The 27,859-nt window shown below is 34.0% G+C and overlaps 2 protein-coding genes across 9 annotated transcripts; one reads left to right on the forward strand and one right to left on the reverse strand.

Annotated features, from left to right (window-relative positions):
• Nucleotides 1-286: 286 nt before the first annotated feature.
• On the forward strand, nucleotides 287-16,327 carry LOC148609934 (uncharacterized). 3 transcript variants are annotated; one of them, XM_088541532.1, is made up of 6 exons: nucleotides 303-462; nucleotides 1,126-1,164; nucleotides 2,113-2,202; nucleotides 5,620-5,700; nucleotides 6,515-6,553; nucleotides 15,729-16,327. In XM_088541532.1, exons 1-6 carry the CDS (start codon nucleotides 387-389, stop codon nucleotides 15,776-15,778), a joined length of 375 nt encoding a protein of 124 aa, XP_088397658.1. In that variant the 5' UTR covers nucleotides 303-386; the 3' UTR covers nucleotides 15,779-16,327. The 3 variants fall into 3 exon arrangements, with proteins under 3 accessions (XP_088397659.1, XP_088397658.1, XP_088397660.1); XM_088541533.1 differs by lacking the exon at nucleotides 6,515-6,553 and having other exon boundaries at nucleotides 287-462; XM_088541534.1 differs by lacking the exon at nucleotides 2,113-2,202.
• A 1,215-nt stretch (nucleotides 16,328-17,542) lies between these two features.
• Nucleotides 17,543-27,596, reverse strand: LOC148609935 (uncharacterized). Of its 6 annotated transcripts, none has more exons than XM_088541541.1 (8): nucleotides 27,413-27,596; nucleotides 25,628-25,957; nucleotides 25,359-25,409; nucleotides 24,712-24,828; nucleotides 23,502-23,555; nucleotides 22,690-22,776; nucleotides 19,306-19,386; nucleotides 17,543-18,903 (listed from the first exon to the last, which is right to left on the reverse strand). In XM_088541541.1, exons 1-8 carry the CDS (start codon nucleotides 27,465-27,467, stop codon nucleotides 18,890-18,892), a joined length of 789 nt encoding a protein of 262 aa, XP_088397667.1. In that variant the 5' UTR covers nucleotides 27,468-27,596; the 3' UTR covers nucleotides 17,543-18,889. The 6 variants fall into 6 exon arrangements, with proteins under 6 accessions (XP_088397667.1, XP_088397670.1, XP_088397666.1 ...); XM_088541540.1 differs by having other exon boundaries at nucleotides 17,548-17,909; XM_088541544.1 differs by lacking the exon at nucleotides 22,690-22,776.
• Nucleotides 27,597-27,859: the final 263 nt, after the last annotated feature.

Here is a 27,859-nt window from a genome sequence, read left to right on the forward strand (position 1 = left end):
GGATCAATTGGCAGTATGAACTACTTATCGACCGACATTGAAAAAATGGCTGCCACCGCGGCAAAAAATTTAAAGTTGTCCGATTCTGATGAAAATCCAGATTCTTTACGCTGCCTCGATTGACAATATGCAGTTCAATTGTCGATATGTTTCTCAAAAGATAGATCAGGAAACGGGAGGTGACTTCTACACGTTTCGTTGAAACGTAAATTTTAATTTTCATTTTCTTTTGAGTATTATCTCCATCTTTTTATGATTTCCTAAAGTATTCTTCGATTATTCATCTTTGCTTAATGCTTTGACATAAATAGCATAATTAAGTACTAGTACAATTATTTTATATTTTAGGAAAATGTTCTTGCCTTAAAGATGCTTTACTGTGGACAATGACGCCTTTCATTTCAATAGTTTTGATAATTCGAACTGTTTCATTTTTTGGACCGAAAGTTAGTAAAATAAACGGTAAGAGTCTTACAATCATATATAAATATAACGAGAATAGGTATGGTGTTTATATCAAAGAGACAATACACCCACCGGGATGAAAATGCCAGTCCAAGGCCATGCATAAACTTTAAGTAAAAACGGAAAAGACATAATGAGGTCAGAAATTCGGACAGTAGCAAAAATGCGGCGTGGATGAAATACTTTGGCGTGATCACAACCCTCCACTTTTAAAATCTGGCCACTGTGGAAAAAAATAGTATACAATTTAACACTACTAAATCAGTTCAAAAAGCTCTGACTCCCTTGTTACAACAGAAAAAAAGAAACTAAATATAAATCACACAAACTGTTTCATTGAAAAGGACGGATTTTGTAATCAATCTAATAATTAAACATAATTATTTTCATATCAATCAACATTATAAAAATTATAATTGTCAAACTATTCACATCATAGTCACACTTCTTCCGATAATAGTTATTTATACAAATAAAATCAATTAATCCAATTATAGTGTAACTTGTTTTTCAGAATCAATGTCAATTAATATCAGCAGATATGCAAATACAGCTAAATTAACGTCAAAATGTGGTAATACATCGTTGGGTTATCTGCATGATAATGGGAACCTTTATTGACTTAATTCATATCAAAATGGGCTTTGTTTTTTTTTTCAGAGTGGAGGAGAAATAATTCAACATTATTTCAATTATCAGGTAATTTAAAATTTAATTGCTCTCTCTGTGTGTGTGTGTGTGTGTGTGTGTGTGTGTGTGTGTGTGTGTGTGTGTGTGTGTGTGTGTGTGTGTGTGTGTGTGTGTGTGTGTGTGTGTGTGTGTGTGTGTGTGTGTGTGTGTGTGTGTGTGTGTGATTTTGTCATTGTTAATTACTTAGTATTAGGGAATAAGCTATTAAAAAGTGATATAGCAATAAACACCAAAATAAACGAAGTGGATATTAATGTTTTGCCTTTTATGACCCATTTGATATGTTAATGTTAAACTTTTTAATATAAAGTGATGGAGCAATAAACACCAAAATAAACGAACTAATTATAAACGTCTTGCCCTTTATAATCGATTTTATATGCTAATGTTGAACTTTTTTTAAACTAATCTGAATTTGTACAGGAATAAAAAAATATTTATGATTATATGATAAAACAGAAACGCGATAGTTGAAATATGTACAGCATTTTCACTGATTCAGCGAACAATCGTTTAATGTATATGTTTTCATTATTATTGTTTTTTGGCTTTAAACTGCAACAGCGATGTTTAATTATAATCCTATGAGCAAGAAAATTTTGATTCAATGAAAGTGACTTCTTGGAATATTTAACTGCTTTTTTAAATGCAAAACAATAAAGAGTTATGATCATACAATTACAGTTTATTGCTTACGGTTGCAGAACATAGGACTGAATTGTACGTAGATCGTCTGTGTTTCCTAGTTTCTCATTTGAGCCATGTATTAGCATTTCAATTTTCCTTTCGTTGACGCTTCGGTTTTTTTTTTGCCGATATTCAAATGCTTTTTACTCATCTTGTAGATCTTGTAGTATTGTATGTTAGTTGTAACATAAAATTGTTAAGGGGCAATGTTAAGTATTCATCTTAACTTAGTTATTTAACTTTGTTAATACATGTATTTACTAATTTTAGCATCAAAGGCAATATTTTTCCTGGTATTGACGACTATTTTCTTCACGGTAGTTGTAGTTGTGTCACTATTTGATGAGGAAAATTGTTATTGTGAGTATGCGTACAACTTTTTTGAAGGGCATTGTGCATATCTACATTTACATAAAACTGTAATCAAAAAGAAATCAAACAAGACAAAAAACAACTTCAACAAATCAAAAACAAAGAACCAATGACACTATTATGAATAATTTTTGAAATTCAATCAACGATTACTTAAGTAGCTCTTATCTACCCAAATGAGCTGGACATTAAAGATACAACTGATAACCCTCCGTTACGTCTGTCTCATACCTAGACCTTAATAAGTACATAGATAACACAGGACGTTTGAAATCGAAACTTTATGACCAGCGTGATGACTTCCCAAAAGTAAACTTCTCTTTTCTAAAAGGTAATATACCAAAATTTCCAGCCTATGGAGTATACATTTCACAATTGATCTGTCGGTCCTGTGACCTATACGAGGACTTCCCTGCAAAACGCAGGTATTGACAAATAAATTACTCAATCAGGGGTATGTTCAGCCTTTTCCTTATATCATCTCTTCAGAAGTTTTACGGTCGACATCATAATCTGATCGATTGACAAGAAGTTTCGATCTCCCAGACGAGACAAAAAATCATTCATTAGATTCGACCTCTTACCGGATTGGCTAACCCCCTACTAGCGGCAGTAAAGTATGTAGCACCTCTGACACAAGACGAAGTAGCAAGGTCATTGTATTCACTAAGATTCATGTTACAATTATTAATCACACTGCTATTATAATGCCGGGGTGCCACAAACTCTTGTTTAAAAAATTATCTTTATAGACAGAAAATATTTCAATAAAAATTTTAAAGATCAATAACTGTGTTTTGGGAGAGAAATAAAAGGGAACCAAGAATCTAGCGGAAATCAAAAGAATGTAATTAAGGGACAAAGACCAGACATGGTAAACAGACAAAAACAACAAAGAACATAAAGTAACTAAAATAATACATACAAAGAAACAAAAGTAAATGAGCAACTCGGACTCCACCAAACACTAGGAGCATTGACCAGGTGCACTAGTAGGGTAAGCGTCCTCTGCTTTTTTAGAAACACCAGACGAATTACTCATTAAAATTCAAGTCTAGGTAGTCGAAATAGAAAAGAAAAACTATGACACTTTGAACAATTCCATGGTGCAGATGGATACAACGTAACGATCCATGAGTTCATGACGACGACCATGAAACTTCTGTCGTGATGACTTCAATCTTGTAGCAACATGACTTTGTTCCAGAAGATTTAATTATAAGAAGTCTAGCGCGATACAAAAAGTCTGCGAAGTTTCGGCAAGCTCTGGCATAACGTATAAGTTGTGATATGAAACTCCACAGGCAGGTTTTGAAGAGATGTTGCCACAGATGAAAGGAAAGTTGAAAATTCTGAATGCACATTTGTCGTAAAGTTTGGTCAATAGCATTCCTTTACCATCGATCTTTAAATGTAGATCAAGATATGGGACTGTCTTCACAGTGTCTGTATTATTCTTTATCTCAATTTTTTGGGGGTAGATGTATCAAATCCCTGAAACTAGAATTGTTGACGATAACACGTCATCTATATAGCAGAAACTGAGATTAAAGGATCTTGCTAAACGATGTGTTTTCTTTCGGATCAGATCACCTATAAAGTCAGCCTCATAAGAATGAAAGAAAAAGTCAGCAAATATTTGAATGCCGACCGTTTGTTGAAAAACGCGTCCACTACACTGGACAAATATGTTGTCGGTCAAAAACTCGAGCATTTTGAAAACACCTTCTTCTGTATATTTGGAAGATGATTTGGAAATAATTTTAACAAAGAATGAAGAAACTCTACCAAGAACTATATATTTGCATCTAGGTGTACCATCTTTTTTGGAGAAGCAACGATGTATTTTATTTTCGAGTCGGGATTTTAAATTAGAACGGGGAATAGAAGCATACATTGTTGAAAAATCATAGGTTTTAATGCTATTATATTCTGACAATAGTCTTGAATTGAGGGTCTTCAAAATATCTTCCTAATTTTTCAGGATCCACATTGAATTAATACCACTACGGGTGTAACACGTGTTGTGGTAAGACTGGAGGCCCTTTTTGGCAGAGTATAGAAGTCAAACGTTTTGAAAGAGGTTTGGTGGTTCATTTTGCAGATCCGGCTATGTAACCTTGATTGTATGGATTCTTGTGGGCGTAATCCAGTACATAGACGGTAAATCACAATCATCGTCTTCGGTAGGGAGACCAAAAAAGGATAGCATAGATTTATGGTTATCAACTATCTCTTCTTTGCAGAATGTAGTGGCAGTAAAGGTCTTATCACTGCTATTATTTTTTATGTCTACCTCTGATAATAAGCATTGGATGTAATACGTTTTGCAGACAAAACCTGTTTTTTACTCTGTGTCTGCTGGTACGACAACATATTTGTCATGAATAGTAGACAATGTATTTTTGCTACATCAGGGTCTTTCAAAACTGATAGAGCATTGACACTCATCCGTTTCAAAATTAAAGACCTCGCGGGTTTTAACCACTCTGGCAAATGTTTTCTTGTTCTCGTTTTATCCATTTTCTTACGTACTCCTCCACGACATCCATAAGAACTTTAAAGTCATAATTCCAATTTATGGAGTGTGGTTCACGGTACTTGGGCAACTTAAAAAAGGACCTTACGTAGAGATTCGTTTTCGATGATGCTTAAATTTTCCGTAACAACGTGACCGGACGGATAATATTTGAATGGTGAGTTTTTGAAAGAACAGTCAGGTGGTTTAGCCTTGAAGTCCTAAATTTCGAGGTTCTGCAATAATCTTTTGAAGTTCAAAATTTTGGATCCAACGGTGAAGTATAGGAATATGAAATATACAGTATTGATTTGTCCTTAAAATATGGGGGAATTTTTTGTTACGTTTTTGTGATGGAGAATGTTAGCCAAATTAATTGCATCTATACTTTTGTTGACAAACGGTAGTGGGAGAAAAGATCGTTTTTCTTCATCTTGACCTCTTACACAGACTGGTTTAAAGAGTCTGTGGAAACCATATCCAAAATCATGTCATTAAGTTTGTTTTATGAGGTAAGTTCAGAAACAGGAGTGTCAAGACTTGTTTTGTAAAGGGAGTGTATTAGAATGAGAGGTATAGAATATAGTTTAGTGCGGATGTGATGAAGTCCAAGAGGTTTTTGTGAGAAAGGAAGAAGATTATCTATGAAGACATCATGCATTTAAGGTGACGTATAGTGGTGATGGCCATGACTCCTTTTCCATCTTGGATTTTTGTCAAATAAATTCACCATGTTTATGCTGTTTATTGGTATATTGGTTTGAAAGGTTTCCTTTACTTTTGATGTTGTCAATGCACCCATGAGGTATTGTTGTACTTTTTCTGCGTATTCAGCATAAGTTAAGCAAAGTATGAGGTAATATAATATTCGATCAATTTTCTTCCAGCAAGATGGATATTCTGTCCCTTAGCAGCTATTTTTAGTTTCTTAAGCAGTTTCTTTATTCTGAACGAACCTAAAACTGCAGGTATGATTAGAAATAGTTAAAAGTATCCAACAAAAATTATGATAATAAAATTATACTATTGTTTCTTTTTTTAATGTCTTGTTTTTTTCCTTCAAACAACAAATATTTATTTTTCTTAAGCGTAACTTCTTGCATAACGTTAATTTGTACAAAAACGTAAAATAATGCTCAACGCATTTTTTTTTAAATTTAAGTTGAACATGTACAGTCTTCATTATTTGTATTTATCAAATGAATTTTGAAATTAAGAAACTTATTCATGGCTTTCAGTTTTTAGGATTTGTTGAATACGTGTATGTTTGACGAATTATAAACTATCTGGTTATATGGTTGCCTTTAATTAATCGATGGAAATTTACACTACGTTGGGATATTCGAATTCGAGTTTAAATTAAACCACGAAAACTACATTAATCGATAATCAACTTATAATAATGCTATCTTCAATTGATTAATTATTAATTATTATTTATTATTTCGGATACTAGTAATAAAAATCGCACTCATGTTAATCCAAAAGTATGTTACTTTAACATTAAAGAAACAAGTCAGTGCGTAGAATTTTGTTACAGAGTTTAAATATTTAATATCTATATAAAGATAAATTCAAGGTATCATGCGAATAGAATAGATATTAGTACATACAAGTTTTGAATGTCTATGACAATACAAAGCATACTTCTGCTGCGTTACGAACTGGAGATTAATTAAACACTACAAAAACAATATGGGAAATTCACTGGTGACTGTCCAGTGTAAGAGGGTCAATAATATTATTAATTTTCAAATTAAAATTTATTTATTCGTTATTCAGAGCAAAATGGCGTTTGCGGACGACCATCAGCAAATAATGGTAAGTAGACCCATTCGTTAGTTCGAATCAGGAGTACATATTGATCAATTTTACTTTATGAACCCCTCAATTCAAGTTTATTACCAGAATACAATTGCATTAAAACCTATGATCTTTCAACTCGTTATACTTCTACTCCTCAATTAAAATCCCGACTCAAAAACATTATACATCGTTGTTACTCCAAAAAGACGATACACCTAGATACAAATATGTAGCTCTATGTAGAGATTTCTCACACTTTGTAAAAAATAATTCCAAATCAACTTCCGATTATACCGATGTAATGTCACTCCGGATTTTTTACGGATCTGTCTGGCATAGAGTCGTTACTTGTTTTGACGGGCTATGCAACGTCGCATATATTTTCTTTATTAAATGGTGTTCGACGATCCACAAGGTGAGTTGCATTTATGTTTATGCTTATATTGTTTACTAGTCCTTATTTAGTGTCAATCGTCTCAGTTCATACCTTTTATGTTTAATTGAGTTTTCATAAAAAAATATAGGCAATTTAAGGACAAATCATTTAACTGCGTTTACGAGTTGATAAGCTTATCCCGATGTTCCCTTTAGGTTATTTGACATATTTGTACATGTTTTACACCGTTTCTCACCTGTTTTAGCCTTTTATTTTTCATGGCATTACGTTCTTACACGGCTCACCCAAAAATTTACTTTCACTACAGTACTGACCAGTTGCAACTTGTCATAGTAACTGTTGAGAAATACAATCGCGTTCGTTACTCCGAGCTTGGTGGTATTTTGGAATGTTCATGTTTTATATGTTTTTATGATATAAATGACTGTGTTTGATGTGTACTTGATGTACGGAACGTGTTATTAACATTAACACACTTGGTTTGCATCTACTTGTTTCATATAAATGTTGTACTAATATGCTTATTGTTTCTGTCTTTTCAGTTTTGTACCCTTTCCGAAGGTCTATAATAAATGAGTTAAGAACTATCTATAACTCATTATAGTACAAAAACTGGGTATTGGCAAGAATGTCCAGTGGATCAGACGGAATGGAAGGCTTACCAAGCAGACAACTACGTGAAGCAAGACGACTCTCACCAGACGGTAAACTTATTTACGAGGCAAACGTCAACGATTACATGACAAAACTTAGGGTCGAATACAAATACATAGAACTTATTTTCATTGATGTTGGACAATTTCCAGTTATGGATCCAGCAGCTATGATTACTTACAAAAATGAACTCTTTGGACATATGAATGCATACACACACTTCGCATCTATTTTTGATAACTATTTGAAAGCAGTTAGATCTGAAGAGAGCCATCTAGAAAGAGCATCACAGGAGTTGATCACGAAATCTTTGCAAGAGAACGTTGCAATTGCAACAGAAAATATGGACAATATGTTAAGACAACTAGAAAACACAGGAACAAAATGTAGAACCTCCTGACAAGTTCAGAGATGAGTATAGTGAATAACAGGATAAGCAACTATCACAATGTTCTGAGACAGTAGGTCCCGCCTATTTGAAACAGTAAGTAGAACTAATACCACCACCTGAATTTAGACAACCGTCAGAAACTCGCCCTAAATCATCTTCACGTTCTAGCTCAATACTAATGAGACAGAAAATGAAACTAGAAGCAGTAAAAACGAAGGCCAGGAAGTTGAACTGATCAAGAAAACACCGTCAACTGAGGCTGACTTTAAACTCAAAGCTATGAGTGAAGTACTTGACGATGATAGGCCTATTTCCAATGTGCATCCAACAGAAATCGGACAACAAATAGCTGATTTCATACTCTCTAATGATGGAAGTGATGTACACAACCATCAAGAGATGTCCAACTGGACCAAGAACAACATTTGAAAGAAGCACAACAAACGAATGTCAAAGCAATTATTCCTCAGACTCAGAAAGACAACTTGAGAACTTGAAAACTTCGACTCATAAGATATAACCCCTCTTACAGACATAAATCACAATGTACTTCCACAATACAGGTCTCTGAAAACAAATATGCAACAGAAAGTTGGATCCAAACACGCCACCGTACATACCCGATCACAAATGGACAAAAATCAGACTGATGCTTGTCAACAACTTATTCAATTCATTGTAAAAAAAAAGACCTCTTGATGTTTAGACCAACGAACTACGATGACACACCAGGCTATTTCTTAGCATAGAATGTCATGCAGAAATTGAATGCATCTCCGTCGGAGGAAATAAACATTTTGGTGAAATGGCTAGGCCATGAAAGTTCAAAACAGGCATTAAGTATTTGTGTCGCAAATGCAACCAATCCAGCCCAAGGAGCGTTCAAAATATGGAAACGACTTGAAGACAGATTCGGCAGCCCCGAAATAGTAGAAAGCTCATTCAGAAAGAAACTTTAAGCTTTTCCTAAAATAGCAAAAAATGAAAATAAACGTTTATTCGAACTTGTCGACGTGGTTTCCGACATTGAAACTGTCAAGGAAAATGATATATACCAATGTTTATTCAGTATTTACGATTCATCAGCCGATGTGAATCCAATTATTGCAACGCTGCCATACAATCTTCAGGAAAAATGGACGGCTGAGGCAAATAAATATAAGACTAATCACAATATGACATACCCACCTTTCTTTGTATTTACAAATTTCCTACAACGTATTGCAAAGATGAGGAACGACCCAAACTTCTTTTATGAAGATCATCGAGAACCACATGAGGTTAGTAAGGGACATAGAAAAACACCTAATCGCCAGACACATCAGAACGGTTAAACTATCTGTCGCACGTACAGACACAAAGGAAGTAAAAGCAGTGTCAGAACACGAAGGGACTTAAACCAATTGCCCGATCCATGGATTTGGACACACACTTTATAAGTGCCGATTAGAATGAAACATATTGCTGAGCAAATCGAATTCCCAAAAAGAAGAAGACTTTACTTCGGTTGTTGTGGCACAGATAAACACTTGAAAAAAAAACTGTAAAGAAGATGTGAAATGTTACGTATGTAAATGACGAGATCATCCGACAGCTCTGCATTACGACAAGGACACTGCTAAGAGCACGAATCCCCTGCGATCTGACGAGGGGAATTGAATAAAGTACGTAGAGAAAAAATGTACACAGATATATGGTCAATCGACAGGCACAAGCAAGTCGTGTGCGACAATGGTATTAGTAAAACTTACCCTAAAGGCAAACCTCATCTGCAAATGACTAAGTATTCACTGATTGAGGATCAGAGCAATTGTACATTAGCTACCTCGAGTTTCTTTCACACTTTTGAAGATTATGGCCTAGAGACTGAGTACTTGTTATCTTCTTGTGCCGGTAAATGCACAACTTCAGGGCGTTTGGGCAGCAACTACGTCATTGAGTCGATGGATGGGACTATGTTGTTGAATTTACCAACTCTGATAGAGTGTAATGCTATTCCTAATAACAGGAACGCGATAGCTTCACCGAATGTCGCTAAACAGTATGACCATCTAGCCGATATAGCTCATATGAATCCGGAAATCGACCAAAACGCCCAAATTGATTTATTAATAGTAAGGGATTTAATGGCAGCACACCACTTTTTAGACCACCGCGTTGGAAAGGATCTCCTATACGCCCAGAAATTAACTTTGGACGGTAATTATCGGTGAAGTATGTCTCGGAAAAATGCATCCACCAGAATGTGTAAACGTCTACAAGACTTCGATTTTGAGCAATGGTCGGACCTCACTTCTGAGCCACGTCAAAGTGAATTGCTAATTGATACAAGCATTTTTTCGTACAACAGAAGATGAAAGTATTGGCAGATCTGTTGAGGATGATATCTTTTTTTAAAACAATTATGGACTCTGGCGTTGTGAATGATTCTAATGGTCGTTGGGTAGCTCCGTTACCGTTCCGGAAAAATTGCCAGGCTTTGGAGAACAACATACCCTTGGCTTTGAAACGAGCGAAATCTTTTGACTACAATGGTCAAGCGGAATCAGCGCCACCTTTCAGAGCATTTTTAGAATGTTGGCATTTACCTATGTTTTCAGAGTAACGTGCAAAGAAGCCTGACTGTGTTCGGGTGGTATTCGATGCATCAGCGTCATGCAATGGTAATTCGTTAAATCAAGTTCTTCTTAAAGGCCAGACCTTACGAACAGTTTTTTTAGGAATACTTCTTCGTTTCCGCCGAGAGACTATCGCACTGACTGCCTACGTTGAACAAATGTTTTACAATTTTAAGGTAGTTGATTTCTTTGGTATGCGAGGGTACTATCGATGATCAATGGACTCTTCGATCCTATCGGCTTACTGCTCCTGTATCTGTACGTTGCAAACTTCTGTTGCGTGAAATGATGACATCTCTTGGACACACCGAATGGGATGACCCATTGGCAGATACTTACCTTCAGCCTTGGACCAAATGGGTTGAATCCCTACCAAAATTTGAACAATGCTCTATTCCTCGGATGTATAGTGATATTTCATTTGCAAAGACTTTGAATAATGAAGTTCATATCTTAGAAAGAAGCTATTGGCTCAGTAGCTTACTTGAGACTATTCGACACGAACAATGTCACAGTGAGTTTCCTTTTAGGAAAAGCAAAGGTAGCCCCGTGCATGGGAACACAATCCCGTTGCTAGAAATGTACACTGCAGTTCTTGCAGCAGAGTTAGCCGACATGATCAAGGAACATGTAGGTACAAACTCGTATGATATGTACTTCTGACAGCAAAGTGGTCTTGGCATATTTGACAAATGAAACTAAGTTAATTTAAAGTGTACGTAGGAAATCGTGTGCGTCGAATTCGAACATCTTGTGCTCCAAGACATTGGAATATGTAAGGACGGATTAAACCCAGCGGACATCGCAATACTTCTGACTTAAGGAACATCATGTTGATCAAGGGACCCTCGTTTCTACAATCTGAATTGGAAGACTATTACGAACACGAATCATCCCCTTTGGTAGAGGTAGACATGTTTAAAGAAATTCGCCCGTATGTTCAGGTAGCGAAAACAAAAATGAATGTAAGCGATAATGAATACAAACTTGGTTCCGACAGGTTTCTATAGCTTCTAAATGGAGAATGATAGTGAAAGCGATTGCGATGCTCAGGCGCAAGGCGCAAAAACACATGCGTCAAAGAGTCAAATTAGATAAGACAGAAAGTAATAATACACCGAAATCTATTAGACAAGATAAACTGTTAATCGTTCGTCAGATTCAGTCCGAAAGTTGTGGAGATGAAATAGAGGGTATCAGAAATGGCAAACCATTGCCAAGGAATAGTTTACTTTCTCAACTTTCACCAATACTTGATAATCAGAATGTACTGCAGGTAGGTGGTTGTTTGCACAATTACAATGACATTGATATGTCACAACATCCTATCATTATGCCTAAATATCAAGTATCAACGTTCAGTGTACGTCATTTCCATGAAAACATTTCTCATCAAGGTAGAAGTTTCACAGATCGTGCTATACGCACAGGTGGATTTTGGATAGTCGGTGGTCGTCGATTGGTGTCATCAGTACTGCATAAATGTGTTGTGTGTAGGAAACTCCGAGGCCGAATAGTGTGGCAACAAACGTCAGACTTACCTGAGGACAGATTAACACCTTCCCCTTCATTTACTTTCGTCGGAGTAGACATTTGGTCCATGGCCTGTAGTTCACAGACATACTCGTGGAGCTCAGTATCATAAGAAAAGATGGGCACTCTTGTTTACGTGTCTTGTTAGTAGAGCAATATCGAGGTCATAGAGTAGTGCTTTATTCATAAACGCACTAAGGAGTTTTATTGCTTTGAGGGGTCCCGTAAAACAGTTTCGTTCCGTGCGTGGCACAAATTTCGTAGGTGGTTCAGAAGAACTCAGTATGATGTTGGATTTTGTTGAAAAAGACAGTGAAAGGACAAAAACGACATTCTATGGAAGTTAAATACCCCTCACTCCTCCCATATGGGAGGTATTTGGGAACGAATGATAGGAGTTTTAAGAAAAATCTTAAACTCTATGCTTTTACGGGAAGGTGCTAAACGACTTACACATGAAGTGCGTACTACACTAATGGCAGAAGTCACTGCAATTGTGAATTCTAGACCTTAAGTTCTGGTTTCGACGGATCCGGAATCTCCATCCGTCTTGAATTCTGCAATGCTCCTTACGCAAAAGACTAATCATGAAACTGTGACTTTTCCGTCGTACGGAAACAAGGACTTACTCAGATCTCAGTGGAAACACATTCAGGTGTTAGCGGATGAATTCTGGAACCAATCGCGTAATGAATACATGTATCTCAATCGTCTACAATCTCGACAGAAATGGACTAACTCTTGTAGGAATGTTAAAAAGAATTACATTATCTTATTACGAAGCGCGAATCTCCACGTAACTATTGGTCAATGGCAATCGTCGAAATCTCTTTTCCCAGTTCAGATAGGAAAGTAAGGAAAGCTCAAATTTGTTTTATGCATGATGCAAAAAGAATCAACTTCGTCAGACCCGTTACAGAACTTGTCATGCTTCTTGAATATGATGACCATGTGTAACTTTATTTGTTGATACTCTAAATATATGGAATAATAATTAGATATTTTGTATCATGATAGACACCATTTGATTTCCGTAGTCTTAGCATGTAACCTCATTATTTTTAAGTTATTAGTGATTTCAAGAATGAAATAAGTGGGGGAGTGTAATGGCACTCCGGGAATTTTACGGATCTATCCGGCATAGAGTCGTTACTTAGGACAATTGTTTTGACGGGCTATGGCATGTCGCATATTCTTTCTTTATCAACTGGTGTTCGACCCTCCTCAGGGTGAATTGCATTTATGTTTATGCTTAAATTGTTTACTGGTCCTTATTTAGTGTCAATCGTCTGTCTCAGTTCATACCTTTCATGGTTAATTGATTTTTTATTAAACAAATGTAAGCAAGATCAAAAACAACCCAATTAACTGCGTTCACGAGTTAATAAGCTTATCCCGATGTTCGCATCAGGTTATTTGACATATTTGTGCATGTTTTACGCCATTCCTCACCTGGTGCGCCCTTTTTCCGATGGCATTACGTTCTTACACGGCTCACGCACAAATTTTCTGTCACTACAGTACTGGCCAGTTGCAACTTGTCATAGTAATTGTTGAGAAATACAATCGCATTCTAATGTAACGTTCTTTATTCCGAGTTTGGTGGTATTTTGGAATGTTCATGTTTTATATATTTTATGATAAAAAAAATGCTGTACGTAGTATGCTTATTGTTTCTCTCTTTGCATTTTTGTACCCTTTCCGAAGGTCTAATATAAATGAGATAAAAACTGGCTGTGACTCATTATAGCCGAATAAGATGTTTTTAAAACACTCGAATTTTTTTATATACAACATATTTGTCCAGTGCGGTGGACGCGTTTTTCAACAAATGGTCGGCATTCCAGTAGTAAACATTGTTCTCCTCTATCTTTTCCTTCACTCTTATGAGGCTGACTTTATAGCTGATCTAATAAAAAAAATTGTGTTTAGCTAGATCCTTTAATCTCATTTTCCGCTATATAGATGACTATTAAACCATCCTAGTTTCGTGGATTTGATAAATCGTATCTACCTCAAAGAACTTGAGATAACGGATACTACAGACATTGTGAAGTCAGCCTCAAATCTTGACCTACACTTATAGATCAATGATAAATGAAAACTATTGACCAAATTATACGACAAACGCGATGAATTTTCATTCACTGTTGTCAACTTTCCTTTCATCTGTGGCAACATTCCTTCTGCACCTGCATATGTAGTTTTTATTTCGATACTCGTGCGTTATGCCAGAGCTTGCCGTAGATGTTTTGTATCGCGTAAGACTTCTTACATTTAAGCTTCTGGAACAGGGTTATGTTGCTAAAATTTTGAAGTCATCACCATAGAATTATTATGGTCGTTATCATTAACTCGTGGATAGTTACGGTGTATCCATCTGCGCCATAAAAACTTATTTGTGTCATAGTATTCCTTTCCACTTTCGTCTACCCTGGACTTGACTTTTTATGAGCTGCTCAGAAGATGTTTCTAGGAAAGCAGAGGACGCTTACCCTACTGCTGCACCTTGTCCACACTCCAAGCTATAAGTGGAGTCCGAGTTGCTCATGCTTATTTACTTTTGTTACTTTGTATGTATCATTTTGGTTATTTTATATCATTGTTGTGTATGTCTGTTCAGCATATCTGGTCTTTGTCCCCGGATTACATTCTTTTGATTTGCGTAAGAATCTTGGTTCCCTTGATTACTCTTTTACGAAATTCGTATTATTTGTACTGCCCACTGCATGCGTACTCTTCTGAGGTACATTATTTTACCCCGGATTTTAATGAAACTAAGCCCTGTTTCATAAAATATTGAGATTTTTCCTAAATTTTCCCACTCATTTTGCTTTAAGTATAGATAGAGGAAAATCTCAATTTGAGATTTGTTGTTCGTTTTTCTGCGTGTTCATTTAAGTTATTATGTTTTTGGATTATTGACATTTTGGTTTTCCTTGATTTGATGTTACGCCCAATATCGGGTAAATTGACGAATATCAACATGTAACATAATCTTAAACATATATATTTTTGTTTCATTTATCTTCTGTGAAGTGATTTATGCATTCATTCATTGCATATTTGTACTGATCAGTATACAAATAAATATTATAGAAGAGTTTTTTTAATGATTTTGTTAAATTCTTAAGACGTTTTATACATGCTGGATAATTGTATACGACAAATTAGATTGAATCGATCTATTGTTATTTGTTATGATGAAACAAACTAACCTGATGAATTTTTGAAACTGTTACGACCAGTATCGGGCAAATGGACAAATGTTAATAGGTAACATGATTTTATTTTTGTTTCATCTTTCTACGAAATGGTTTATTTATTTATTCTTTGCATATTTTTACTATGATCTATATTCAAATCTATGATACGGAAGGATTTTGTTTTAATTTTAAGCGCGTTTTATACATGCTGGATGATTTAACAAGGACATATTAGATTGAATTAATCTATTGTTGTCTGTTCATTGAAATATGATAAAACAAACTAACTTTATAAATTCTTTAAAATGGTTTTGCAAAATTTGTGTATTATATCAAGTAAAACTTTTAATGGAACAAAAACATCTTTATCTTTATTTTCATATATTTTAAGGAAATGGAGAAGATAGTACTGATCCGTTGAATACGAGTCTTACCGAATAACCGACGATTTAAGGCAATTAAGACAATTCTTATTAGTTACAGGATGTTTATAGGTGTCCATGAACAGTAGTCACTTGGCATTTATGAAGGCTTTGGAAACGAAGTTAATTGAAGAGACTATGGTTTGAAACATTCGTCAAATAATAATGACTGAATCTTGTATGATTACCGATTGCTTTTTTTGTTTGTTATCAGTTTGAAAATTTTCTTCGCACGGAGATATATGCAGAGGCAAATAGCGAGTGTTGACCAAAATAATTCAGTATTGAAATTGAATTTATTAGTTTGACTTGAAGAAACATGCAGTAACATGGACCAACTCAATAAAAGAAGTCATAATCTGAAATCGGTTTGAAATATTCTTTTAAACTAAGATTGATATTCAAATACTTCTAACATATTTGACACTCTTGGTATTGATCAAAACTTACACGCCGAGCTTAAAAAGCTTGATTGTGCAAACTTGAACGTTTAAGTGAATCATTCATGTTGTAATAAGAAGAACCGTTATGTGTATTCAAAACAATAAATGATCTCTATAACTGCTAACTTGTTGTATTTTAATAATCACGAAAACGATGCTTACAGTATGTAACTTTATTGCGGAAGATTGAGGTCATCACTACAGACGTTTTATGGTTCTCATCATGAACTGGTGGATCGCTATGGTGTATCCATCTGCACCATGAAAACTGATTTATTCAACGGGTCATAGTTTTCCTTTCCTCGTTTGTCTACCCCTGACTTGACTTTTTATGACGGGGGGTGTTTCTAGAAAAGCAGAGGACGCTTACCCTACCGGTGCATCTGGTCCATGCTTCAAGTTTTTAGTGGAGTCCAAGTTGCGCATTTGCTTTTGTCACTTTGTATGTATGATTTTAGTTACTTCATGTTCTTTGTTGTGTATGTTTGTTTTCCATGCCTGGTCTTTGTCCTTGTATTACATTCTTTTGATTACCGCTATTACATTGGTTTCCTTAATTATTCTTCCTATAGAAGCTGATAATATTTTTCATACAATTTTGTTGATTTGAAATGGTAAACGTGAACGTTTCAAGGGGTGTATATCAAGATGCTTAACTAACATTCAGATTTTTTCTGCATTTAACGTGCATTTTATATCATTGCTTTTAATGGATTTATTACACCTAATATCGCTACCTCAATCTATACAGAAGAGATGGTGGACAACCCTTAACCCGTTTTATCCTCTTTTGGTAGCACTAAAAAAAAGACAATGACAGAATCTATACAAACAAAGCTTTATATCAGGATCTGTTAAGTATTCTCCCAAAACTCTTCCGACACTATTAACATCAATACTTACAACAACCGTCAATTGGGGTCTTAAGTCTGACTTCAACACTTATTATTCTCATAATAGTATCAATCAGTACGGACCCTTAAAGTTTCGTAAGATCTGGAAATTTCCAATGCTCTAAGAGCATTAAGATTAACTCTTTTTGCTGCATGTACTACTCGAAGTGATCAAATAATTCCCGATTGAGAAGGCATTATACAATATTGATACTCTTGGGAAGATGAACATCTAGATACAAATACTTGGAAAAGATTCTTTATACTTTGAAACAATAATGAATCTAAATTATACTCTAAATAAACCATAGAAAATGGTGACGAAATATAGCAGATGAAGTATAGTAGATGAAGCTCGAATTAAGATAAAGTCTTTGTTTGTGTTCGGTTATCTCCACCAAGAATAAAGTTGTTTGAATGAGTCATCAATTTATTGCATAGGTTATATATAAAATAATTCTTATTAAAACGGCAAAAAAGTAGAGTAGATTTTTTTAATACTCAACATACACATGATTGATATGATTTAAAAACGTTATTACAAATACACTTTCTAGATCCTAATCGTACACGGACAATCTAAATGTTAATAATGCACTGTTGACTAAATAACAATAACTTGAACAAAAATCAATTATGTCTACAAAACATGCTTCGGTTGACTAATGCTAACATTTCGCGACATGAATCATTCACTAAAAGGTATACGATAAGGTTTACCAGAGTTAAACTTCCCCGCCTAGCTGCTATGACATTCTTCTGAACTAGACGGGTGTATCTTGTAGATCGTCATCCGCCAATGCTAACGAATGACCTGCATCACAAAACGGAAATATGAATAAGCTTACAAACAACTCAAAACACCAGTGTACAATTCTTTTTTCTAAACACGATAAATACAGCGACATCAGATATGTACGTTTTCAATTAAATGTGCTTTAATGATAATACAACCTGCTTCATCAGAAAATGTTGTCATTTGTTAATGAATAGCCAACAATATATTACAGGTTGTCTGTAGTCCTAGAATAGCATTTTGCCTTATGATTTGATTCTATAATATTAACCAATAAGCATCACTTTGATAGAAACAAAATAATTTTTTGAATTAGTGAGGCGTAATACCGGTTCTGGAATACCTTTGTTTTAAAGTTTTGACATTAAATGTACATTTCATCAACAACCAAGACTTATCCGAACGATGGCGTTCGTTGATAATTTTCAAAATGAAATATCACCCAACTTGTTTGATCGGATAAGATTTGGTGAATTCGTTCGTTTTTTCACATTTTGTGTTATCACACGGCAAGAGCATACATTTAAGGAAACGTATTTAGACTTAGTGGAAGTTATGAAACGTGTACATGATGAGCGTTAACCTGTACATTTAATTTCAATTTCGTGAAACATTAGATTAATAGGTTCTTACACGAGAGATATTGAAGATATGGAACTTCTTCCACGAGTGTGAGAAATCCGTTTTTTGACGGATGGATCGAAGCGGAACGAGTGAAAAGACGACAAATCTATCATACGTTCCCAGATCTTCAATAGATGACGAGTATAGAAAAGTATTAACAACCAAAGGTGTGAAATTACAATAAAGGTCAAGAGTAATATGCATGAAATATGTTACTGGGCTCCAATTTACCACGTGCCATTAACAATAATCACCCCCAAAAATTATGTTATGTAATAATTAATTCTTTAGTTTTTGTATAATTTGAATATGTTTTTATTTATTGTCATACAGCGATGTGAACCTGTGTACCAAAAGCTGTGTACACCTGTCTGTCATGGGCTGTCCTCTGTTATAAAAAAACAACGAAAGCGGAAGATCATAATCATCTTTTTTATAGAGTAGTAGTCTTCATCAAAATTGAAACCGTATAAACGTCCCCGTCTTGTGAATCAAAGAAAAGAAAAAGGATTTATGACTTGAAGATATTGATAATTTTCTTCGAGAAATATTGGATTAAATTTTGATTTGTGGGATTCTGGAAATTGATCCTTCCCACCTTTTAAATCTTTTTTTTTAAATTCAGTGAATCAGCTTACTTAACAATTGGGATACACATTCTTATTTGCGCTTTTCGTGTATTACTAGTTATATGTTTTACTTGACCAAAATCAACTTCGAAATAAAATGAATAAATCATATTGGACAAATTCTCGCATAGTCTTGTATGTGTTTTATGTGTATTACTTACCAGTTTTCGAATCTCCACTCAAAAAGATAGCACTATTTAATATGCTTATTAAAAACGAAAAAGCAAAGAATATCCATTTAGCTAAAACAAACAGAAATTCAACTAATAAATTTTATTGCATCGAAAAAGAATTAATACACAGTGTATTAAAATTAAAACCGACAAAACTAATAAAAAACATTTTTTATTTATACAATCCTGCACCACCACCCCCCTAAATAAAAAAAATGAGATGAAATAGGATAAACTTTATAATGTAAATACACAACTTCACATTACATTTGTTTAAGTGTAGTCGAGGGAACCGAAATTCTAACGGAAATCAACATAATGTAATCCAGGGACATAAAAACCAGACAGGGAAATCAGACGCGTACGGCAAAGAACATTAAAACCAAAATAATACATACAAAAGTAAATGAGCAACTCGGACTCCACTTAAAGCTAGGAGCGTGGACCAGGTACATCGGTAGGGTAAGCGTCCTCTGCTTTTCTAGAAACACCCACTGAGTTGTTCATAAAACGTCGTCCAGGATAGTCGAAAGAGGAAAGGAATACTATGACACGTTGAACAAGTTTTAATGGTGCAGATGAATACACCCTAAAGATCTACGAGTTCATGAAGACGACCAATAAACTTCTGTAGTTTCGACTTTAATCTTGTAGCAACATAACCCTATTCTAGAAGACTAATTGTAAGAAGTCTATCGACTTACAAAAAGTTTGCGTAGTTGCGGCAAGCTCTGAATAGCATATGAGTTGTGATATGAAAACTCCATTTACAGGTGCTGAAAGGATTTTGCCCCAGATGAAAGGAAAGTTGCCAATGAATGAAAAGTTATCGCGTTTGTCGTATAGTTTGGTCAATAGTTTTCCTTTTCCTTCGATCTGTAAGTGTAGGTCAAGAAACGAGGCTGACTTCACAGTATCTGTAGTATACTTTATCTCAAGTTCGTTGGGTTAGATGTATAAATCCCCGAAACTAGGTTTGTTTAACGATAAAACGTCATCTATATAGTGGAAACTGAGATTAAAGGATCTAGCTAAATGATGTTCCTTCTATTGGATCAGATTAGCTATTAAGTCAGCCTCATTAGAGTGAAGAAATCGATCAGCGAGTTTGTTCCCATTGGAATGCCGACCGTTTGTTTAAAAACGTGCCCCCTACACTATACAAATATGTTGTCAATTAAATTTCATGAAAAACACTAAATTAAAAAAAAGGCAATCTCTGTAATTAAGGAAGCATTCTGATTGTTTTGAACTGTTTACGCAATTTTTCCCTGATTAAAAAAGATACATAAATAGATGACCTACATAATGTAAATACTTAAAATGATAAAATTGATAGAATTTATCACCAAGAATGATAATCGTCCTTAATAAGGAAGCATTCGGATCGTTTTGGACTGTTTAAAATGTTGCATTGTATGTTTCATTTGCAAGAGATTAAATGATATGTAATCTGTTAATAGGTGGCATACCATCATTAAAATATCCTTTTCTTGTTTAGTCAGTAATATTTAAGACTTATAGATAATTTCAAAAAAATAAGAAGAGTTACATATTGGATCTGTGTAGTGTCACTGATGTATATCATTTTATTATAGCGTATGTACGGAAAACAAGTAGTATAATTATCAGTTCTTTCATTGCATTATCTAGCAATGTTTGTAGGCATTGTTGCTTGTTCTATTTTGTTTTGTTTTGTTTTTTTTTATTTATTTATTGATCACACTATATAAAGAATAATTGAGCTTAGACTCATATCAATTTATTTAGCCCCAGATACATTATAAAATGATGGGGCTCACAGAATACAACATCAAGACTCCTTTCATATATTGTGGATATTCTTTTTTTCATATGTCAGGTGAATGGATCTCTTCTCGAAATTTGGGTATTAATCATACATTTGTTTCATTGTTTTGTTATAGTCACTTGAAATATGTCGCCCGTTTGAAATCGTAAGGCAGATCACAGCTCACATAAGTAGTATCTTTTTCAATGAATTTGCAATTCTACATAGAAATGTGCATTTTTAACGCAAAAAAAAGAGAGAATGTTTTATTAAATAAAACCGTATTTACAAAAAACACATTTTAAGTAGCAGTCAGGAGGTGATTCATGTCAAAAACCCACGTGATCTAGTTTTATTTCTTGTTCAGAAACCGTTTTAGATCACATAACCGGTCTTAAATTTGCATCTGGAATTATAGATTGCATATGAAATTAGCACTTTGCAAGAGTTGTTGTTCATAATTTGGTTTGATTTGATTGATTTGAGAGTGAGATTACAGTTTTCTCAAAAATACAGATCTAAATACAGAAAAGATTATTGTCACTTAAAGTATGTAGACCAGAAAAGCATTGTCTGATCCATGGGGTTTTTTTTATACCATGAATTACCTTAACATAGGCAGTGTCTGAAGTTTATATGGACTGGTGCTGGAAACGTTTTTGGAATAAAAATATATTATGATAAATTACCAACAATAATAATGAAATGCCTTCAATGCGTGAAAATTGACGAGCAAATGTTGTAATACAAATGTTATGGTGCCTTAATTTTTTTCCAATTAACAAATAAATGGTGACCACTTTTAAAAAAATTAAGAAACATCATAGGTTACTCATGAGTTCAAGACATTTTTGAAAGTTTTTGAAGGAATGTTTTTCATTTTTGTTATTTGAAAATAACCTGGCTTGCGGCAGTTTACACAATGCGGTGTATACAATGTGTATACTGGCCCAAAGCAGATTATTGAATATAACTTGTTAAAAATTAGAAACATTCCATATTATTTGATTTCTAGTGGATGGCAGTCTCAATATTGATAATTCATTCGTTATCAAAACGTTATTTTATATTGGATAATTTATATTGTGGCGTGCTGACCAATCGACGTAAATGACGTCATAGTATTATGTCAGGTTATACAAAACAACATGGTTTGCTCAAAGAGAACTAACAAATCAGAAAGCTTGTTACAAATCAAATTGAATTATTACTATATAGGCTAAAGTAACCCAACGTCTCGTCAATTAATATCGAATATAACTTCAGAAAAACATATTGGATGTAATCTACATAATTTGAACCTAATTCAGTTTTAATATTTTTATGAAGCTTACAAAAATATGAATTGAACCATTATCAAGTAATTAGTTCTACTTCTGATTTGCCTTTTTATAATTTTTGTACTGGAGTCCAAAACTGTTTGTATTATAAGAATGATGAATAAAAAACCCTATATCACTAGCCAAATAACCATATTTGATCCGGAAAATGTATTACAACTATAAACAGTACCAAAGTAGTTTTGTGTGTACTTTACAACAAGGTTTAATTGCTGCAATAAATATGTGAAAAAAATAACTTACAGTCACAATCTGTATCAAACATCAATGTGAATGTAACAATCAGAAAATACACCATTGTAAAACAAAGTGACAGCGCCTTTTTAATGTCTAAAAAAACACAGAAAAGTAGCTTTGCAATGTAAGCAGAAACGTTGGTTACCAGACGAATATAAAGTATTGGTTTGATTTAATAGTCCAGAACACTTGCATTTGTACTCCTCTTTTGTGTAACAATCATTCAAATGAATAATTTATGCTATTAGTACCGTTTTTGTTTTGTAATTGCTTTTCATGAAGTGTTTAAGGAGGTAGACCTGGGGTAAGGGACATAACTCTTGAAGGCAGTGATATGTTTGTATCATATTCAATTTTACCAACGCCTTTCAAGCTTTCCTTTGAAACAGAATGAAATCAGTCCAGGTTACTTTGATGCTTACATGAGATTTTATTTCAAACGGTGAATACAAACGTTCCAATGATGTGTAACAGTTGTGTCTCTTACCCTAGGTCTACCTCCTCAAAATCTTTTTTTTTCAAAGTTCTAATCATAGTACCATTTGAGTCTTCCCTTTCTTAAGTATATAAGATTAAAATATCCGCGGCAATATGATTTGTGCTTTGATTTTAACTCTCCTTAAGTCTGCTTGATAACTGTTGTGTCATAGATGTATGTTTTTTGTATTGTTTCCTCTCTGTGTAGGGTTTGTTCGTTTGTTTCTTTTGTTTGCTTTTCAAGTATTTTCTCATGATTTTTATTATGCTCTGTGACTTGTTAAAAGATATGGGTACTGATACTTTGAAATATGCCATATGATGACATATAAGACACTTACATGCAATTCTTTTTTCATTCCCTCGTATGCACCTATTATTATTCATCAAAAGTTCTGCAATAATAATGGCATTACTGATTAGTATGTGTGACGAGTGGCTTTTATTAAGAATGACAACTTTGTAAAACAAAGACTAATATTTCACCAGATGGAAACCTGAAAAGAAATATTATGACTATGCCGATAACGACGAAAAATGGTAGGGTATATTGATTCGATGTAGTAGATCATTGTATTTTAATGCAGGCGGTGCATAACAACCAGAATGTTCCATTTCATACCCTCACAATCCCTAATCACTTGAAGGGATTGTTGCTTAAATAATGCCATTATAAATTGAATTTTTGTTTTTATTTGACTGGAGTGAGAGTATTGTTTTATTTGTTACCTTGAGCTTTGTTAAAAGTTAAATTGATGCAAATATGATGTCAAAATTGAATTTTTTTAAATAATTTACTTAAACTTTGTCATGAAGTAAAGTAGGATACTTTTATTTGCCTTTTACCTGAAATTACTGATCGAAAAAGGTTTTGGTTCATATCAAATATAAACTTGGTTGAAATTTAAGTCCGTAAAAAATGTGTACGTGAATGTCAATGTTATGTTTACTTTTAATTCTTACATTTTAATAGAAATGATTTTAGGATTCTTTAGAGATTGTAATTAACGTCGATGAACTTCCATCCAATATCCAGCATTTTCTTAGATATAAAGTGCTAACACTGATACCTAAGGAACAATCATACCAATTGGTCTTGGTCAATTAGTGTCAGGAGAGAACATTTTTAAAGTAAACTTTTTTAAATAAGCAACAAACGCCAAGAAACGGCAATAAATCCTTCATTGCTTAACAGATTTACACGATAATTGGACCCCAGATAGATCGCTTCATGCATAACCATTAAACTAACTGTTTTGGAGATATATTCAAGGAACTTCTGTCTGCCCCTATGTTATTTTATTTTAGTGTTGGTGGCCACGTTAGTCGAAAGATACAAAAATGCCTGTATTACTTCTACCCAAAATACCCTAACAAACATTTATATCAAGTTTGTATTAAATTGGTTCAGTAGTGTCGGTGGAGAAGGGTAATGAGAAATGTCACATAAATTAGCATTGGTTGAGAAGAAAACAATACACTGAAGTGTTATAAAGAAGACTGACAAATCTTTTTTCACTGGTTGATATATATATCATGTTTAAAACTTACCATCAACAAGTGTTACTTTACAGCTGCAGATTGACGTGACTAATAGGCTTATCAATGTTATTGACAGAAAAGCTCCTATAGACAATAAGAGTGTGTCTTTAAGACATAAATATTTTCCTGAAAGCGTAAGAAGAGAATGCCCTGATAAAGGAATATTTCATTTTTTTTTGTTAAAAAGCTTTCTGATTGGTTGATTCTCTTCGTCGAGTAAGGCAGATAATGTTGTATGAACTGATTTAGTAATATGACGCGATTAACTCTGAAATAATACCTTACTAAATGACGCTTAGAATGACATTCGATCTCTGATATTTTGATATGAATTAAATATTAAGAAAGAATCCTATATTTTTTTAAACGTAATTCGATGCTCCATAAACCAGATTGATTTGATATAACCGCTTCAAAAATGATAAACTTTCCTTATATTGCATACGGTTTATGATTTTTCACATTTTATGCTAACTTCAAATTCCTATTTTTAAAGGTTATTATTAAATCGCAAATGGAAAAGTAATTGAATTTTTCCATAAACAAAAACAAACAAAAACAAAAATAATCTAAAGACAAATCAGCTTGATAAAGCATGTTTGCTACTTTTCCGTAGGTATTCCTACTTAACATTTAGTAATCCCTTCAGATATTACCTTCTATTTCTTTTCTAGGTATATATTGTATCTTTGTGACGTTCTTCACTTCTGCAAGACAAATTATATAACAACAATTTACATGTACTGCTAACTGACAATGAACATCTTTCTGTCATTTTTGCTTTCTCAGATTGACTTTTTGTCGTTGAAAAGGGTAAAAATTCAAGTAGGCTTGTATTAACTCATAGTTTTAAGAGGCAATCATTTGTTCAAATAGAAAAAAAGTCGATTGAATTTGTTTTTATTGACACGAACGAAAACTTTACCTTTAATCGTCAAAACAGTAACATCAACATCAGCGTTGCCTGTGCCTTCTCCATGTTTACAGGTCCATTTGCCATTTACTTTGTCGTCAATGTGACCGCGTAAAGTATATATTATTTCATTAGTCGTAGTGTTTAGTGTGATTGTATCATTTTTGTGATAAGAATCACATTTTGTTGCTGGTATTGGTGGCAAACAATCACCTTGTAAGCACCCAGATGGATTAACAATCTTGACACGATGGAGTATTTGCCCGACCTTACAAATGAGAGTAAGTTGTTCTTCAGAGACCTTCCATGTAAGGCAAACTCCGTCTGAGCATTGCTCTGCCACTACGTTCACATATAAAAACATGTTTAAATCTTTATATATGTTTATTCAAAAAATATATGAAAATAAACATTTTTTATGAATATTATGTAATAGAGACGGAGCGTCAGAAAAGTACTATTTATAAAGAGGCCCTGAAACATGAAAGGTTCAGAATATTTTTGTCAGAAGTGGCGTATTTCGGAAATGCAGTCAGGAAATACTAATCATAGGATAATTTAAAAACCAAAACCAATTGTATACAAGAATAACCAAAGCAATTTAAATAAGAAGCCAAATTTAAAACCAAGCGGATCTACCAAATGCAATGAATAAAGTGATTCTTCTTACTTATTACACATAAAAACAGCATGTATTACAGAAAGTCAAGCATATTTCCGTCGGTCAAGATATAAGCGATTTAACAACATAACAGTGCTTTATAAACAAAGTCAATGGTGATTGGAGTAAAAAAAGATACGAAACTCATAGGCAAAAGTGTTTGAACTGTTTGCTTCAATTTAGACCGTAAAATATTTTGTACAGTTTTTAGTCATATCATATCTCTTATACGGAGTAGCATGTTCCTTTCATCCTATTCCATTTAAGAAGTTTGGACAAAGTTTGTTTATTATCGCAGAGGTTTCAGATATTGATTGAATTAAATGATAAAATATCCTACAGGTGTAATGGGAGAGCATGATTTGACTCACAAAATTATACTCCGCCACCAAAGATTGAACCCTAGACCGCTCGCTGACATGCCAGCGACAACCCGATTCGTCTAAAGAATTAACACTAGAACAAGTCAATTAACTGGCTATTTAAATCTCACTACCTCCTACAACACAGGTAGGCCGTCCTGCCATATTTCCCCCACCTTAAGAGTTTTTGTACCACGAATGACTCTTAACACTAGCTCAATAGCTACCCAAACCTCATGGATTTTTTAGTTGGGCGCCAAATGTAACGGGAGAACAGGATTTGACTCCCAAATTTATACTCCGCCACCGAGAATCGAACCCTAGACCGCTCGCTGACAAGCCAGCGACAAACCGATTCGACTAAAGAATTGATTCTTTAACCAAGTCAATTAACTGGCTATGTAATTCTCACACCTACTACAACACATTGTAGGTATTTAGTTTAGTTTAATAATTTAAGTTATTAATGTTCTTTTTTTTGTGTATGTCTGTTTTCCATGTCTGGTCTTTGTTCCTTGATTTCATTCTTTTGATTACGGCTAGAACCTTGGTTCCCTTGATTACCTTTTGTCCCCTGAATATGAATATCCTGCTCAACTACCAGTTTTTACTTTAGTTGAATTTTATAATAAGGTCGTCGTATAAAACTGTTACTTAGTTTGAATGACTTGTCATCTCTTTTAGGGGGTAGTAGTGCTTTTCGGCCTAAGCCAAATACTTTTTTGAAAATTTATGAAGTATGAATTATGACTATAATTGCTAAATATGACTTACGTGCCACGAAGATACACACGCAAAGCAAGGTAGACAGTATGTTATCCTTGATCATTTTTTAGTTTTTTTCTACATGAACATCGTGGTAGTATTCTTTTCTCACTTTTGCAATAACAAATACAATATATGTCCGTCTTAAGAAGTAAGAAAAGTCCATTTAAATCTTAACTATTTTGTTTTGTTGTGCAACTGAACAGGGGGCATGTTAAAATCAATATTTAAAATATATATTTTATAACATGTTGAATTTTTATGTTGCTGTGAAATTGAACACTTGTAATAGTACTTTTAAAGATCATGCTTGGAAAGATTTTTTCCTCGTCTTTGAATTTGAATGCTATTTAGCGTGAAATACATCTCATAAAAATAAAAGTAGGATTTTTGTGTACTTTTAAAGTAACATAAGTGTGAACCTATATGTCTTTTTAATATATCTTATGTGTCTTG

The sequence above is a fragment of the Perna viridis genome, chromosome 8 (genome assembly GCF_037379345.1).
Source record: "Perna viridis isolate PV_CMFRI_1.1 ecotype Kerala chromosome 8, ASM3737934v1, whole genome shotgun sequence".
In the NCBI taxonomy this organism is placed as follows: Eukaryota; Metazoa; Mollusca; class Bivalvia; order Mytilida; family Mytilidae; genus Perna; species Perna viridis.

Excerpts from the sequence above, each read along its gene's own strand:
- LOC148609934 (XM_088541532.1), top strand. The coding sequence starts at position 387 with ATGACGCCTTTCATTTCAATAGTTTTGATAATTCGAACTGTTTCATTT. Across the intron at positions 1,165-2,112 it reads AACATTATTTCAATTATCAG|CATCAAAGGCAATATTTTTC; the intron begins GTAATTTAAAAT and ends TACTAATTTTAG. Across the intron at positions 5,701-6,514 it reads GAACGAACCTAAAACTGCAG|AGCAAAATGGCGTTTGCGGA; the intron begins GTATGATTAGAA and ends TTCGTTATTCAG.
- LOC148609935 (XM_088541540.1), bottom strand. The coding sequence starts at position 27,467 with ATGATCAAGGATAACATACTGTCTACCTTGCTTTGCGTGTGTATCTTC. Across the intron at positions 24,829-25,358 it reads ACCTAGAAAAGAAATAGAAG|GAAAATATTTATGTCTTAAA; the intron begins GTAATATCTGAA and ends TTACGCTTTCAG. Across the intron at positions 22,777-23,501 it reads GAATGAAAAAAGAATTGCAT|ACATTAAAAAGGCGCTGTCA; the intron begins GTAAGTGTCTTA and ends GTGTTTTTTTAG.